General features: G+C 41.2%; 1 protein-coding gene across 22 annotated transcripts in view; it reads right to left on the bottom strand.

Annotated features, from left to right (window-relative positions):
• The window catches only part of DTNB (dystrobrevin beta), a 200185-nt gene that overhangs the window by 169429 nt on the left and 13954 nt on the right, over positions 1-16802 (bottom strand). For 19 of the 22 annotated variants that reach the window (XR_013948169.1, XR_013948170.1, XR_013948171.1 and 16 more), the window contains exons 3-6: positions 16637-16704; positions 12114-12194; positions 9970-10183; positions 4955-5040 (exon numbers count right to left, since the gene is read on the bottom strand). Coding sequence is in view for 18 of the 22 variants with exons in the window: in XM_080584209.1 (XP_080440335.1) it covers positions 4955-5040; positions 9970-10183; positions 12114-12194; positions 16637-16703 (448 nt within the window). In the remaining 4 variants the exon portion in view is untranslated. Of the gene's footprint in view, positions 1-4954; positions 5041-9969; positions 10184-12113; positions 12195-13168; positions 13353-16636; positions 16705-16802 lie in introns of those variants that run through there. The other 3 variants (XM_080584224.1, XM_080584216.1, XM_080584215.1) reach the window with 3 other exon arrangements.

Raw genomic sequence — 16802 nt, 5'->3', positions numbered from 1 at the left:
GTATGAATTTTTAGGGTGAACTTCAGCAAGCACTAAAGGCTTATCAGCCAGATGGTGGGAGGAAAGAAGGAGCTACTGAGGCAATGAAGCCAAGGAGCACCATACGGGTGGAAATAGTGATTAGAGAAGCTGGACAGCCCTTAAGATGAGCAGGGTGGAGTCTTAAATTACTCAAAGTCAAGTTTTGTTCGCAATTCCCTTGCAGAAAGGACATGGAAGGAAACACTAATTACTTCACTATGCTTGAATGCCAAAATGCAGTCACCCAAATCCACAAACTTCAACATTTTAATATGGTACTGCTTTGGTTTAAAAAAAAAAAAAAGCTAAAAAATAAACTCCATAGCAATAGGCTGTTTATTACTCCTTCCTTGCACACCATGTAAAGCAACTCCTTCACAAGGAGCATCATGTCACAGGAAATAATCTTTTCCAGCGAGAGCAAAGTGGTATCATGGAACAACTCCATTTTATATGTACTGTCAGACACTGTATGGTCTGAAAACACACACCATTTGTCCACATTTTCAGAATTTAGAAAGAAAGCCTGTACATATGCAAGTACAGAAACCAAATTACTATCACTCATATAAATTATGAGATGAGAAAAAAATATTTACAACTTCCTGGTTTCCAGAAAGCCTCATGATCCAGCTGAGCCTGAGCTGACAGCCTGCTTAGGAAAGGGAGTGGAGGCGGTGGTGTCGGGGGAACGAGTAAACTGGAAACAGAAGTCGTCCAGTGATGAAATGGGTCAGCAATCAGAGAGACAGGTGGGAAAGACAGGAAAGGGAAAAAACAAGGCAGCATATTCATAACGAACAGAAGAAATAAAGAATATAAGAACAGCTGAGGCAGATCAGAGCAAAAGTCTGTTTGTCCCAACAGCAGATGGCTAAGGCAAGCACATTCCCTGGAATATTCTTCCACTCACTCTTAGTATTTTTGCACTCAGCAACCTTTGATGTATTTGCCGTCAGTGAAATTGGTTCAAGGAGCGATCAGGTGATGCGAGTCTGATACAGACAACATCCTTTGGCAAAGTTTAAAGAAACATTCTTTTTTGTTGTTTTAACCTGTCACTGCTAATTTCACTTAATGCCTTTCAGTTCTTGTACTGAGGGGGAAAGGAGCAGCTGTTTTCTATTCACCACTAACATGTTGCCTTGATTTTATAGAACTCTATCCTTTCACCACCATTTTTCTTTCCAGGTTGAAGAATCCTGCTCTACAGCCAGTTGTTCCTTATACAGAAAGCTTGCCCTACCTTTGGTGACCTTGCTGTTCTTCTCAGAAAAGATAAAGCAGATCTGGAAAAGGTAGAGTGACAGGTACAAGAGCAGTACTCATTCAAAATATAAACGCACTACGGATTTATACAGAGCCTTAACCTTTCTATTTTGTTATGTCCTTTTTCCTTATTCATAACATTTTATTTTTTAACCACTACTAAACAGTGTCAACCTTTTCTTAGAAGTATAACTCCAAGATCTCCCAGCTGAGCAATAACAACTTCCTTAGCTCACCTTTCTGTGCATGACATTAGGATTGCACTTCACTCCTCCGGCACGCGCCACTTTACATAAATTAACATTGAAATTCAGCTACCATTTTATTTCAGTTACTCAGCTTTCTCAGATGATATTACAACTCTTCACAGCCTATTTTAGCTTTACTACACTCATTTGCTTTGTACCAAACTGTGACCTTTCACTGTGTTTTTCCAGATTTATGACATGTTTAAAACAGAGTCCAGCACTATCCAACAATCTCAATATACAAAAGGATCTTCACTGCTCTTTTTTAGGTTCCTTTTAGCTCATCTTTTACACATGCAAAGATGTCACCCTTCATCCCTTTAAAACTTTAATGTCTTGGAGTGTTTGATAAGTGACATTCCTGAACACCTTTCAGAAACTCAAGAAACCTGTATCAGCCAGAACCATCTTTTCTTGCCCATCTTTTCTTTTTTTTCCCTTTACTTTAAAAAACTCCTATAGTTTTATAAGACAGTCCTTCCCAAAAGCCATTCCTTCCCCACCCCCATGAGGATTTATTTATCCCTGAGTCAACTAATTCTATTCTTTATTACCAACTGCTTGCCCAGAAGTGTGGCAGGTATACAGACCTACAGTTCCCCACATAACTCTTTCCAAATTTGACGTTACTTTTCTTTTTCCTATCTCTTGGTCTTTAGAGTTTTTTCAGAAAGACAGGTGAAAAACAGTTAATAGTTCAGCTGTTTTATTACTCTTCTTGACTTCTAGTGATACTCAAGAACTTTTTCTGCTAACAATAAGACACTTCTCTGCCCTCAGAAGATTTACAAGCGCCTACTATCCTGTATTACACTTTTAATTTTCTCTCATCTTCCACAAAAAATTGTCCTATTGTCTTGCCTGAAAAGCCAACAGCGTGATTCTAGGGAACAGCCTGGTTTAGAGAAAGCTATTCCCTCCTGCATAGGTTTTTCTGCTCCTATATCTCAACTCCTAATTAGTCGAAATCTCCTTTTCCTGGATCACTTTGTCAGTCACGCATTCACAGAACCATTAAGGTTGGATAAGACCTCAAAGCTCATCTGGTCCAACCATCCCCTACCACCAATGTCACCCACTGAACCAGGTCCCTAAGCACCAAGCATCGATACTCCCTCCACCTCTGTGTCTAACCGTGCCATGGCACCGTGAACTTTTCAGAGATTAACAGTGTGGAGCTTCCAGTCCTTAGGTTTCTCTTCAACTAAGCAGAGACAACAACGGGGGCATGAGGGGACCTGGGACTGTCCAGAAGTGACACAGGAATGGCCACAGCCAAAGGTGCACGTGAAGGAACTGCCATGACTTTATAAAGCAGTGGCAAGCCAGCATTATGGTTACAGGCATGAACTAAGAAATTTATTTTTGACAGTTGATTCGTAAAATATTATACCTGACAGAACAACAAAACAGATTGCAAAGAGGTGTGGTCAGCAGGTAGGGTTCTGTCATAAAACAGACAGCATCAACTGGTGAAGTCAATGCGAGTGACGTACTGAAAACACTAAGGAGAGGAACTGAGCTTCAGCACTGGTTTCAAAAAAGACAGAAGTGCTGGTTCCCAAACAAGATGTCAAATTCAGGAGACACGCGCTCTTTTGAAAACAACACTCCACATCCAGATAAAAGTGCGTTAGGAAAATAGGGAGAGCAGATACTGGAGGACAGATCCCAGCAGTACAATGCAAATTAAAGGTCAGCTGATAAGATATGACCGGAATATAACAAAGCTACAGGAAATAACAGTATTCAGAAAGGCTTTTATTCAAAAGCCTTTCCTTCGATTCGTATGAATTTCAGTTAAGAATTTTTACAAAGAAGGTTACTGTAGCAAAGGAAACAGGATTCAACATAATTAACAAAAAGAAAGAGAGCTTCAAATGGTATGAAGAAAAGCAGGAAGGGGGGGGAGGGACAGAATGGTACGTCAAAACGTTAAGTTTTAAGACTAGACACATCTGTGAAATGAGACTATTAAATCAGATGTCCTTCAGGTGAAAGCATCTCACCTAGCCACCTTTTCAATCAGTAACTTGTAGCTTAGCATAACCTCCACAATGGTATCTGGGCTTTGTTTGAAAACATCAAAAGTTTATTGATTCTTGTAACATTTAATTCCAGTGGTTAATTGGCTTTTCCATTAAAAGATCACTTATTACCATTTGCTTGATGTTTCAGTATTGTCCTGCTTACACATAAAAATAATGCTCCTTTAATGACCCGAGCTTATGGTGAACCGTTTATCTACTGTAACCTCCTCAAACCTTAACCTAATGGGATCCAAAAATGGAACCTTTTACTCAAGAAATAGTCTCTATATGTTTTTCCCAGTGTTTAATCTTGCATACTTTATCTATTTTACATTTGTTAAAAATGCTTAAAGAAGCCTTAAATTTCCTCTGTAATGTACACCCATCCTCTCCTCTTTATTTAACTTTAGTCACCTACAGCTTCGTTTTTAAAGAGTTTTATATTTACTACCAGGTGTAAAAATAGCACCTGCTGATACTGAAACACGTGCAACTCTACTATTAACATGTCCATGTGATGGCTTCTCACTATTTATTTTTCAGATTTTGTCAAGTAGTTTATTACACGAGTATTTTGTATAATTAATTTTAAAGAAAATATAATAAGGAAGTTTAATGCTGTAAAAAAGTCTAAAGAATTATTTAGAGTGAATAACAATGATGGAGATCAGAAGGAATGATTTATTATAAAATAACTTCCATAAAGGAAATTTAGGGTGAGATGAAAAATGATAAACATTTGAACAGTAAAAACTGGCACTGACAATAAGACTAGCTTCCCATCTTTTCAGGACAGAAAAGAAAAAGAATCCAATAAACAACAGTATGCCTTGCCACTGAGAAGGACAGAAGCTGAGAATTACTATTACAAGACAAAACCAATGTTTCTCGATAGCAATGATTCTCTATAGATAAGAGCAGGGGGCTCACAGAAACAAGATAAAAGAAGTTAAGACTGATGAAAAGAGAATGAAAAGGAGTTAAAAAAAACAAGAACAAAGAAGCTGGAATTGACATAACGAGACAATGCTGAGAGTGTCTCAGCTGAAGCAGAGGATGTACAGAACCCCCCCAGATGACCCCAAAACAGAGGAAATGGCAACAAGTTTTGACATTACTATCATAAAAGTCAGGCCTGAAGTTTTACATGTAAAGTGTCAAAGCGTTTTAAAATAATTAAGTGCACTTGTAAAGCCTACTCAGTAACAAACTCAGTATATTGTCTGGCCAGCAGATGGCATGTGCTACAAAAAAAATAAACAGCGATTTTCACTTCAGGATAAAGAATGCTGAATATGCAAAAAAAAAGTTAGCTTTCATCATATTTGACCAATAACAGAAAAAAATATTTAATAAAACAGTTTGATTTTGCTTGCAAATACTTACATCTTAGTTTGTCCAGTATTTTGCCACCACACATTGTTGCTAACATAGATTTCACCGAAAATACCGTCAACTTCCCATGGCCCTCGCTGTGAAAAAAAATACACGGTAAGTAATTACTATATAGAGTGAGAAGTAACAAAAATACTAAAAGACCTAGGAAGGCAATGCATAACCATTAATTACTAAGGTCTACCAATACTATTTAACATTAAAACAGTGCTTTTAACATAAGCGTTTTTAATAAATCAGAATTGTTAACAGGTGTCTTATTAGAAATTAAGTTTTCTTGCAGAATTATGAAAAGTGCACAAATAAAGAGACTAGAATTTGTCTTGTTCATCCCATGTGTCCTGAAAAAAAGTGTTAATCTCTTCCATTAAAACACATTTGTTCACTGTAATACATCTCTTTTCCTCTGCTATGCTTTGTTAGTTGCTTTAAATTTTTACTCCTCAATTTGAACTCTGATGTTGAAATAAACATTTTATACTAAACACTGTACAGTAACTGACAGCATACTAAAAAGGTATGATATCCTGAATATACCACATAGAACAGGAATAATGCGAACAATGTTTTATTCTAATTTCAGCTAACAAAGCTGCTGCGCTATCAGAACAGATGGCGTATTTGGGGCATCATTTTATAATATCAGCAAGAGAAAATGAATTTGTCTCTACGGAAGGCAAGAAAAAGCCCATTCAGCACCGTACGGCATGCAGAAACGGCTACGCGTGTTATTCCTGTTACCAAAGAGCAAGAGAAGGATGAAGTTAGGAGGGAAGCAAGTCACAGCCCCGAGGCTGGCCGGGGTAAGGCTCGCACAGCTAACACCAGCTGCAGCCCCTGCCAGCTCGCTGCTGGCCCAGGGACGCACGTGCGGCCTCCCCGCATCCCGCATTTCATAGCGATAAAGGCAGGAGGTAGAGCACCTCCAGTAAATGATATTAAATGGCCACAGCGTGGCGATCTTGGTGTAAATCCACCGTAACTGAAGTCGGCAGAAAGCTAGCTTAGTGGTTCAGAGGGGAAAGGAAGGTGTGTGAAGGGGGTAACGGCTGCCTGAATTCTGAGCAACGTGTTCCCAAGCAGAAATCCAAGTCTTTATCCCTGACTATAAACAGCAACAGTAGAACAGAGTGAAAAACTACTAAGAAAGCTAAAACTTCATGTAAAGGGAGAAAAAGAATATTTAAAAAGTTCAATTAACTGCAATTGAATGTATAGGACTGATCATCTGTACAGCTATGGGAAATACAACGAAGGGGAAAACACATTATTAGAGTTAGAGGAGATCTAAGAAAACCCTCTAGAATACTTCTTGGTGTAAATGAGATGCTTCTTTAACACTCACACTTGGAAGACTAGCACTTGGAAAGTGTGAGGAGTAAAATCACTGGAAGTAAATATTGCCTCGTGGCACTGAAGTGGTGACGCGGCCTAATGCCACCGACAGACACGCAACCAGATGGAGACACCACGAGGTAAACAAGTGACTTCTCTTCCCCCTTCACCCCCTGAGTTAATATGCAAACGGTGCCGCTGCACACTCCATGTGAGGTTAAAGGCTCTCAACCTTTCTGAGGCTGACAAGAATCAGAAATACAGTATGCTATTTCCCTAGCGCGGACTCAGAATACGCTTTAAATACTGCCTCTACAGAAGAGAAGCAATCTCTCCAGAACTACACTTGCAGGAAGATCTGTGAAGAAGAATGGTGATTCCTGTACCCTTTTAACTTCTGTTTAAAGAAACTAAACAAAGGGAGAAAAAACACATTCTGTTGTTATTTTGAGCTATATAAAAGTTATAAAGTTAGTGACAACGTAAAGGCCTCAGCTATCCTACTTCATTTCTGTCTTTTCTCTTAGGTAGTTTCCTCAAAGGAGGAAGTTGGCACTATGCCAAAAAAAAAAGAAAACAAGACTTTACTACATCTGATATCAGAAGTCTGAAAAGATCCATTATTTCATTATTTTCAAGCCTTGACCACCACTCTTGTCCAAGCAAATCTTGGTACCTAACTCAAATTTCGTTCAAGTCCCAACTCCTCCCTCCCTTTTCTTTTCAATAGACATTCCTCTTCTCTCACAACACAGTTCAGCTTTGAATTAATTTTCAGGAAAAACAACTGACTAAAGCCATCCATATCTGCTCACAGGACGCAATCTTATCCTTGAAAAATATCTCATGGTGCCTTCAATGAGATATTTTAGATATCTCACTGCTTCTGCTGACATTCTGTTTATTAACTGAGAACAAAACAAAATTCCTCCCCCTGTAATGTGGTAGAGAGGTGTAGTTATTAACTCCTTGCCAATGCCTAACTGGATTTTTGGACCAATGCTACTCAATCTGCTGAATTCCCTATCAAAAGGAAAAAGGGCAGAACTTCCAGCGTAATTTTGGAACTCCTGCAACAACCAGGATTTCTAAGGATAGGAAACAGGACTGGGGGGACTTGTTCAAAAAAGACTGGGCCTGTGTAGGAGGCCTCTTCCAGCCACCTGAAGAAAGCCTCCCACCCCACTCCTTCCTAACTCTGGAGGGGGTGCCCTCGGAGCGGCGATGCCCTCCATGCTGGCCTGCCCCAGCTGGCTCCCGGCCCGCCGCCGGCAGGGCTCCGCACATACGGGGGGTATCTCCTGGTGGGCCTGTGCCACCCACCGCAGTGCTCCACTCACGTTGGCTCTCCCACTGCGTCCTCTGGAGAGGACTCGGACCTGCAACCCCTCCCCTCCGCTCCCCACGCCACGTGCCGTAGCGCGCAGCCACTTCAGAGGCACCCGGAGGTGCCGATTTCCCAGCAGAGGCGTCGGAGCTGTGCTCACAGTGCTGATCTGCAGGCGCTTCCCGATGCACGCGAGGGAGCCCCCCCAGCTCTGCTGTGCTACGAAGTCCCTCCTGATCACATCGCTCCGCACGCTCTGCTTGCCAGCTCACCTCCTCACTTGACTGTTGGTCAGCCTCTCCCTCCCCCTTACAGCACACTGCTTTATTACCCGCAGACGGTGTTGTTTGTTACCTACAGTATAAAAAGGAAAACAGAAGTTGGAGTGACTAAGCCTGCTGTTAAATCAAATGAGATTTCTAGGACTGGTGACATGAGAAAGACTCCGACACCATCAGATAGAGTCAGGGAATGAGCCACTACTCTGGGGTGGGGGACTTTGGAAAGCTGCAGAAGGCTATCGAGAAAAACAAGCCTCTGGAATAAGCTACCGGCACCATCAAACACCCGTATGGAAAGCTCTGTGGGAGAAAGCAGCAAAGAACATCATAGCAAAGCTATTCCTCCTCCCAACTCACCATCGCAGGCAGTATGAGCCATCAGTTCTGCACCATGATCACTGTTGTTCTATGGGTCAGTGAGTGAACAGTTCATTATAGCCCATTATACAGATTTTTCATACTTACCTAACATCAGCTCTAACTTAAATAGCTCCATGGGAAAGACAGGCATCACATCTTTGATTTACATCCCTGTTTGGTGGAGTCCTAATGTTACCTTGTGATGTTACCACTGTGTTGTAAGAAACTACCAGGCTATGTGGATTCAATCTTCCACGCAGCTACCCCAACGATGCAATTCCAGTGCAGACATGTACATTTTAATGAAATAAGTGTCTGCCATGATGGCTGCTGCAGAGGGGCCTCAGCCTGCCTCTCCTCTTATTCTTGTCTCTCTCATGTCACAACGCAGTGCAGCATCACAGCTTCTCTCAGCCCCACATGCGAGACACAGGAAGCTCAACAGAAGCTGCTGTAGTGTGCTGGGAACAAGGGCGCTGCTTGGGCTGCAGACGAGGTCAAACTTGCAAGGTTAGGGGCAGGGGTGAGACAAACATAGCTTTCACTAAAGCCTCGATCTTTTGAGCGAGTCCCCCAAAACATAACCATTTCTATTTTAAATTCTACATTTCCACTGTCATCTGTCCCAGAATCACAACTCAGTTATAACACCTCTCACAATTAATACGAAATCAGATGAGAGAAAAACACACAGGTTTGATTCTGCTGTCACAGCAGTACTCCTGCTCTGAGCTCTGTGTTGTTTTTAACTGTCCTTAGTGAGATAGCAATTGTTCTGAAGTCTCGGACTTTTTTTGTGGTGGAAACCTACCTTCTCTTCAGTGACCTTAAGAAGAGGTCATATCAATGGATCAATGCCTGGACATTACAAACAGAACAACTATTTGGCATATTCAGTGGCCCAGGTTGTTTTGGGTAGAACTCCTTAGTCTCTATATCAACTTCCTAGCCACAAGTACTTCTCTATTGCTTGGAGGGAGTGCAAAAGCAAAAGAAAGACGAGACAGAAATATTAGCTGACTGTGAGAAAGATCAGAAAATAAGCATAGGAAGTGCTAAACAACAGTGAAAGGTTGCAGTTGCTATTCAAAGTACCCACAGAAATAACTTCTATTCAAGAAGATTAGCAAACCAACCCCTGAAGAAAAGAGGCTGCAGAAGAAACTCATACAATTGGACACAAGGAAGTGCCTAGGCAGCACTCTGAACAGGAAACCAAGCTTCTTCCAGCCAACAAATGAGAATTAGTCCGTATGGGGTCACATAATTTATAATAGGATCCAAGCTGACTGTCAAAACAAAGTAGCGTTATTAAATGGCCTTGTTGATCAAGGTTCTACAAAGCAAGTTCACTTTTTAAAACATTGCTACACCACCACGAAGTTAACATTATGTTCATCACAGTCCACAGAACACAGTTGCATTTCAGTTCAGATACCTGGCTCACAGCACCCTGCAAGTTCCAGAAGGCACTAACTCATTTTTATCAAGAAAGCAAATTTTAAGACAAAGCATTGCTGTTGTGGCAATGTAAACCTCTGCAAGCACTACTATGATATCAAGTGTGTGCGCGCAACACACATTTTCATGAAATTGAGAAACAGCATGCAGACAGTTTATCAGAGACTCATGCAGTTGCTGGCTGCATTCACCTAACTAAAAGAGAAAATTAGTTTAAGAGTACAACTAGAGGAGTTACTAGCCTGTCATATGCTGCTATCATGAAGTTGAGGAGAAGGCTGATGGATTGCTCTACACTGATTTGGTGAGTAGAAGGAAGGCGTTTGTTTAGCTGGTAGTAGATGGATGAAATGATTGTTTCTAGTCGAGACACGTTGATCTCTGTGTTATGATCCAAAGTGTTAAGGCCATTATCTCGGAAGGCTTCAATCATATTCCAGATATCAACAAGATGAACTAAAAATAAAGGAAAAAAAATTAACTTCTATTCTGTAATGCATACAAGCTTACTTTCACGGTACTGTTTCTGAATACTGTGTTAGCTTCTATTTTGGAATTAACCATTACGTGTTTATATTCAAAGTGAGAGACAGAGTCTCAATACTCATAGTTTGCGACAGCTAGTGTAAAGCAACAGAGCAGTGCCCAGAGTCCTCGCGGCCTTTTATTCTGCCCTCCAACAACTGGGTGCTCTGACGGCAAAACTACATAAAGGAGAAATGTGATCTTCCACCATCATGTAGTGTTTAAGACAGGCATTTTCATTTCAGAAAGTCATCAGCCATATTCAAAATCCACTATAAATTGGTTCCAGTAATTTTGAACATCCCCATGCTAACTAGCAGTTCAGTGCTGAAGGAGGAACTTGATGTTCCAGTTCAACTACAACTGTTCCCAGATTATCTGGTTGCCAAGTCTAGAGCGTAACACTTTGTAAACATACATCTGGAACTCCAAAGTGTGTCCCTAAATTATCCCGCTGTATCTTAGCGCATCTAAATGTTAACTTTGTAGTCAAATAGTTTTACAAAACCACACTAAGTGATCTGCAGAACCACATTAAAATGTTTTAAAATAGTTCACAGCTTAAAAGGTATGCATGATAGTGGGAGAAGATGTCTAAGGATCAACAGTAATCCATCAGTCCAAACTGAACATGATCCAACAGTTACAAAGGACAGACCTATCTGCTAACTTCGTATTTTCTTCGTTACCTTCCTTAACGTGTAGAAAGGGTTTAAAGTAAGTCTCATCTATAACATTTCTTAGGTAAAAACACTCTTTATATTTCTCACATAAAAAATCCACAACAATAAAAACCAAACTACGTATTCGCACCAAACATATGCCCGTGGATCACTGCACGGTCCAGACACGTATCATAAATGCCCAGTCTCGTCTGTACATACGTGTGGATTGAAGGTTACTCAAGGCATATGTGTGGCATCAGTGAATTGGGCACTAAGCGTGTAATGCACTATAATTAGCTTATCTTGATACCTTGCTACCAATTAAGAGATATTTTGAATTCAAAAGCATTAATTATAGACAACAACTAACACTTTTCCAAAGGAATGAAAAAGTTGCAACCCATCAAACTAAAGGCACTGCAGTTATTGCCACAACAGCCCTAACAGAGACATATCCCTGGGTCAGCTGCGCTACGAAGGATCTTCAGTCTGCAGTTGCACACATCCTCCACAGGACTCCTCAGCCGTTCTCCTGCCCTCTGCCACACCAATTCCACGCGGTGGCCGTGGGGAGGAGGGAGCTACTCCTGCATACATTAGTCTGTCAAGCTTTTTGCTTGGTCCGGTTCAACAAAGGAATAGAATGCAAAGTAGCGTCACCTACTGACCCTTGGATTAATCTTTACTTTGGTGACCTATTTAAGGTGGAAGGACTACAGAAGAGAATAAGAAAACATACAGTGACCAGCGTGGTGTGAACTTAATTCTTTAAGGCTGCTACACTACCTGCCACCATGGTCAAATCTCGGACACTTTCATGTTAGCGATCATCTTATGCATCACCAAACTCATACCTGCGTCTAGCTGTCTGCTGGCTTGTGCTACACCACGGTGGAACAGGAGCTAAAACAGCTTGAGACTGTCTGCAGACAACACTTAGGGCAACTGAAATACGTCAATCTGGCCCATAATTTCAGTTTTTGTTTTTTAAGCATTAGAGACTAAAACTGAAGAAACCAGAGAATCAGTCAAAAATCACTGCCTCTTTTTAATTATATACTTAATCTCTATTTATTTTTAAGTTAACAACTACCATTGATGATTATTCTTGCTATACTTAAAATTCACATGGGTAGATATATTCGAAACCATCATGCATGAAAAATTTATGAAGATAAAGAGTAATTATAACTTACGATTACATCTTTTTTGTACAAACCGCAGTTTACAGGCTGTTCGATACGTTGAAAGTCTGATGACATCAAAATTCTGTGCCCCTACGGATAAAAAAAAGTTTGTGTTTTTCTTTCCTCTATGACATTCAGCTTATTTGATTACTTCAAAAGTGGCATGACTGTTTCTTCACATACATCACCTTTGTCATGTACCAATGACAAAGATTTTCACGAGGTATTTCAGGAAGAAGTCATTTTCAACAGTGTATTATAAACTGAGGTAAGTGTGAGACTGACACGAGAACTCTGAAGTCCCTAAATGGAAGCAATAAATCGATCAAGTTGCAAGCGTGTAAGAAGAGGACTGCACTTATGCTGGAAGACATGTATACAAAAGATAGAAGAGAAAGAAAAGGGGGGTGGATACTCCTACCACCATCTGCGTTGCAGCCCCACCAGGAGAATGCTTTTCTTCTCTCAAATAGATCCAAATAAGGTAAGAAGCAGAAGAAAAAGCATAGAAGAGAGGATCCTTTCCTCACCACCAACCTCCCACTTCGAGACATTTAAAAGTACTATTATACCTTCACACAATACCACATCATGAAAGATTTGAATGCTATAAACTATCACTAGCCTGTACCACATCTACCAGTTCCTGCAAGCACTGCAAATTACTTTGAACATCACAAACTTGAGCAATTCCAGAAGGTTTTACTAACCCTCTGCCAAAGACCAAGCAGATCTGCTCATCTCCTGTCCTCATCAGAGGAGCTGTGGGTGCCCCATCCCTGGCAGTGCCCAAGGCCAGGCTGGATGGGGCTGGGGGCAGCCTGGGCTGGGGGCGGGGGTCCCTGCCCACGGGAGGGGGATTGGAAGTTGATGGTCTTTAAGGTCCCTTCCAACCCAAACCATTCTAGGGCTCTATGATCAAATAAGACAATAAATGATGCAGGGATGATAAATGATACTGGTCTAAAGTCTGGTATTGATCATTTCTAATTTGGAAGCAGCCAACAGTCCAAGGCTTGAAAATCCCATTAATCATAAACAGAAATGCTTTTAAATGGGCTCACATTTCAACAGCATTTGTGGCTATGTCCTACAATCAATGGAGTCCTAAGGTGAAGTGTGAAACAATCCAGTTGCACGTGGGCAGGGGTATGGATGCACGCTGATCCTGCACCTCTTGTTTTGTCACGGGAGTGCAGGAAAGCAAGATCTGCTGTAGTCTTTCAAGCTTCTCTCAAAAGTCACAACCTAGATGAGTACAGAACCGAGAAATGGAGAAAACTGTGACTCATAGAATCTAGACTTCTAAAAGACACTTAAAAACAACAGCAACAACAAACCCACATCCTGCTGAAGAAGGTATCTGACTGCTATATCAGGGGCGGTGCTCAAAGGTGATAACTTATTCACTCCTACAGCGTTCTGAATTCAGAAACCAACTTGCAAATACCTCATTTGAATTACCTTTGTGTTTGCACCCACTGACTCACGGTTGCAAATTTCAAAAATAAAGTCTTCTTGCCTTTCCGGTATTTCATTACAAATTTGCAAATACAGTGTCAAAGCATCTGCTTGGCCTTGCACAGACCTGTCCTCTGTCTTGAAACTGCCATAAAAGAATTATTTCTCTCCATCACAAAAGATGGAGGTGAGAAGACCTGTAAAATCAGTGAGGACAATGACCGATTTCCCACTCCAAGGCTCCCCATGGCAGCTTACCTAAGAGTGGCACTGGACCAGCCAACACCCGAGGAGCATCTGCATGATGGTACGGTGCAACACACAGTCCTGGATTATTTCACTGTACCATCTACAGAATCTAGCATCTGATACATTTCAGGAAAGTATCTGGCCAAATAACATAAAGTGAAGTATTCTTATTCAAGACTAGAACAAAGTAACTGATTTTGTGCTTCTTATGCAATATCCTTTCAAAACTCTCAGTTAGGGTGCCTAAGTCTACCTTTCAACGGACAGAAAGCACTGGAACAGACTACGAGCCTTCAAAACATGCTTAGTCTAGCAGAAACATTTATGGTGTCCAGTCCTTGGCTAGCCATGCACCCCATATCACAAGTACACGTGCAGTAAAACTTGATCAGCTTTCACCCTCACTTCCAGCCCTTATAGCTTTGATGGCTGTTGGGACTTGGAGGCTCACCACTCTCTCTCAAGACAAATGCATATATAAAAAGGTTATTTAACAGCTACATGCGAAAAAAAAAAGAAAAAAGTCCATTCTTCTAAAGGAAGAAGGTCATTCTTCTAAACAACCTGAAGATAAAGTAGGATGTGTTTTCAAGACAACCTATATAGCTCAGAATCACAGAATAGTTGCGGTTGGAAGGGACCACTGGAGACCATTTGGTCCAACCTTCCCCCTCAAGCAGGGTCAGCTACAGAAATATGCCCCAGACACCACTCAGCTGCGTTCTGGCCATCTGCAGGGTGGGTACTGCACACCTTCCCTGGGCAGCCTCTGCCAGGGCTCAACCACACCCAGGGTAAAACTGTTTTTCTCCTCGGATTCAGAAGGAACCTGCTGTTTTTCAGTTTGTGCCCACTGCCTCGTATCCTGCCGCTGGACTGACAGGTCTGGCTCCATCTTCTTCACACCCTCCCATAAGAAACTCCGTGTGTATTCTGCAGGTGAGAAAAATGAGAATAGCTTGCACAGAGTTCTGGCCCGTTACACGGCTCCGCAAGTACTACAAAACAAACGCATCCTGGGGTAGCGTGTCCAATGTGGGTGAATGCCATCAAATCTCCTTTTGCCTCACATCAGCAACCACCTAAACACTTGCGTGTTGACCAACAACAAATGATCACTGAAAGCATCGATTTTGCACGTCACGATATGAGAAGCCCATCTAGAAAGGAAAACATTTATCCATTCACCTTCACAGAGAAATATTCCACCATAGGACAGATGAAACTCGAAGACCTTAGATTTCTCATCTGACACACTACAGAGCCTTACAGAGAAAGGCTGTTCTAAGTGTCCATACACCAGCACTTTCACTGATAAAAGCCAGCAAGAACCAGAGCTGCAAAAACCAAAAAACACCTTATATAAATAATCAGAAGAATTAGCTGTTCTATCTCGTACATAATCAGAAGAATTCTGAATATTTTTGTTAACAATTTAGCCAAAGCTAAGAACTAGCGGGTCAGTTTCTGTTTGCCCTTCCCTGAATGACAGCCTCAAGTAAGGCTGCCAGGAGAACTCTTTGGAGACAGCACTCTAGTCAAACATTACGGGTGCTTCAGAAGAAATCTTTTGCTAAAGTAGCTACAAAGGTCTCATCAATTTGCAAGGTAATTAGAGTAGCAAAGTAAGAATCAGATGACTGAGGACTGGATTAACAGGCTCTTCATCAAATTAGTATCGAAGAGAAAACCGTATGGGCATAGGCGGTTACTAACAAGACGCCATTATCTGTAGAAACACACCTAGCTGTTACTAAGCGATGACAAGCCGACTACAACACTCTGAAGATAAAAGATAAATGTAATCCTCCAGTATATCAGCCAAAGCTCTTCTAGAGAAGTACTATTATCATTCTACAAGATCCTAATGAGATCTCACCTGGGATATCGCGTACAATTGCAGTCATCTTTGCTAAAGTAAAACTGTGCAGAGGCAGAGAAGGAGATGAGGTGTAGAGCAGGGAGACTGCAGGTGCCAGCTCGTGCCATGTGCTGAACAAACCACAGAGGGATGACTACAAACTCAAACCGAGCTGGGAAGGTGGGGAGAAATACTGTCCAAGACAGCTCTCACAGGAAAGGAAGCAGATATAAATTAGCCAAGAATTAAATTGTTCTTGAAATTATAAGACACTTATAACCACAGTAAGAACGATGCTCTGGAAATCCTCCAAAAAATAGTAGCACTAACATACTACTTGTTTAAGACAGACACTCATCAGCCTATATTTGGGATTACAGGATGCGCTTGCCTAACCTCGGAGTTTCATTCAGTCCCGTGTTTCAATAGGAAAGTAAAATAATATGACAAACATATAATCTTTTACTTCTAACTGCTCATACCGTATTAGAAAGCTACATCTCATTCCTTTAATCCAGATCATCTCTAGGCAGGCACTTGATTTGTAGCAACAATTGCAGCCTCTCTTTCAGAGAATGGTCCCACACAAAAAACAACCCCCCGAAACCCTCAAACTGTTTCACTTCCAAGTCACACTAACGTTGTGGCGCAATTTAAGGTAAAAGATGACCTTTTTGTCATTATTTATTTTAGTAGCTGTCCACAAACCAGATTCAGAAATCACCATATACAGGAAACATGAATGTTCCTTAAAAAAGAGCTTTACATAACCTAGGAACGTATGACTCTTTAGACAGCTGTGACCCACCTCTTGTACTCTCCTCTTCACCAGCACCCAGGATGACTTTCACTGGATGAGGCAGTGGTCTTGTGGAAACAAGATGTAAATGATCTGGTAAAATTCTAAAAATGAAGCTCTCAGTAAAGAATAAATGACATTATCTTCAAATTTCTTACTTACTCATTTCCATGAACAGCTGTCTCTTCTCCGCCATTGTCCTCCTCCTCTTCCCACTCTCCTCAATCATTCTGAAGACAAAAATCGCAAACACTGTTTGTGCTAGAATCTGTTACAAGAGCAACTTACTGCAAACAATATTATTTCATTCCTCAACTGAAATAGTTTG

The sequence above is a fragment of the Anser brachyrhynchus genome (genome assembly GCF_964034855.1).
Source record: "Anser brachyrhynchus genome assembly, chromosome: 3".
Classification (NCBI taxonomy): domain Eukaryota; kingdom Metazoa; phylum Chordata; class Aves; order Anseriformes; family Anatidae; genus Anser; species Anser brachyrhynchus.
The sequence above is the reverse complement of the archived record's forward strand: the minus strand, read 5'-3'. Positions and strand labels throughout refer to the sequence as shown.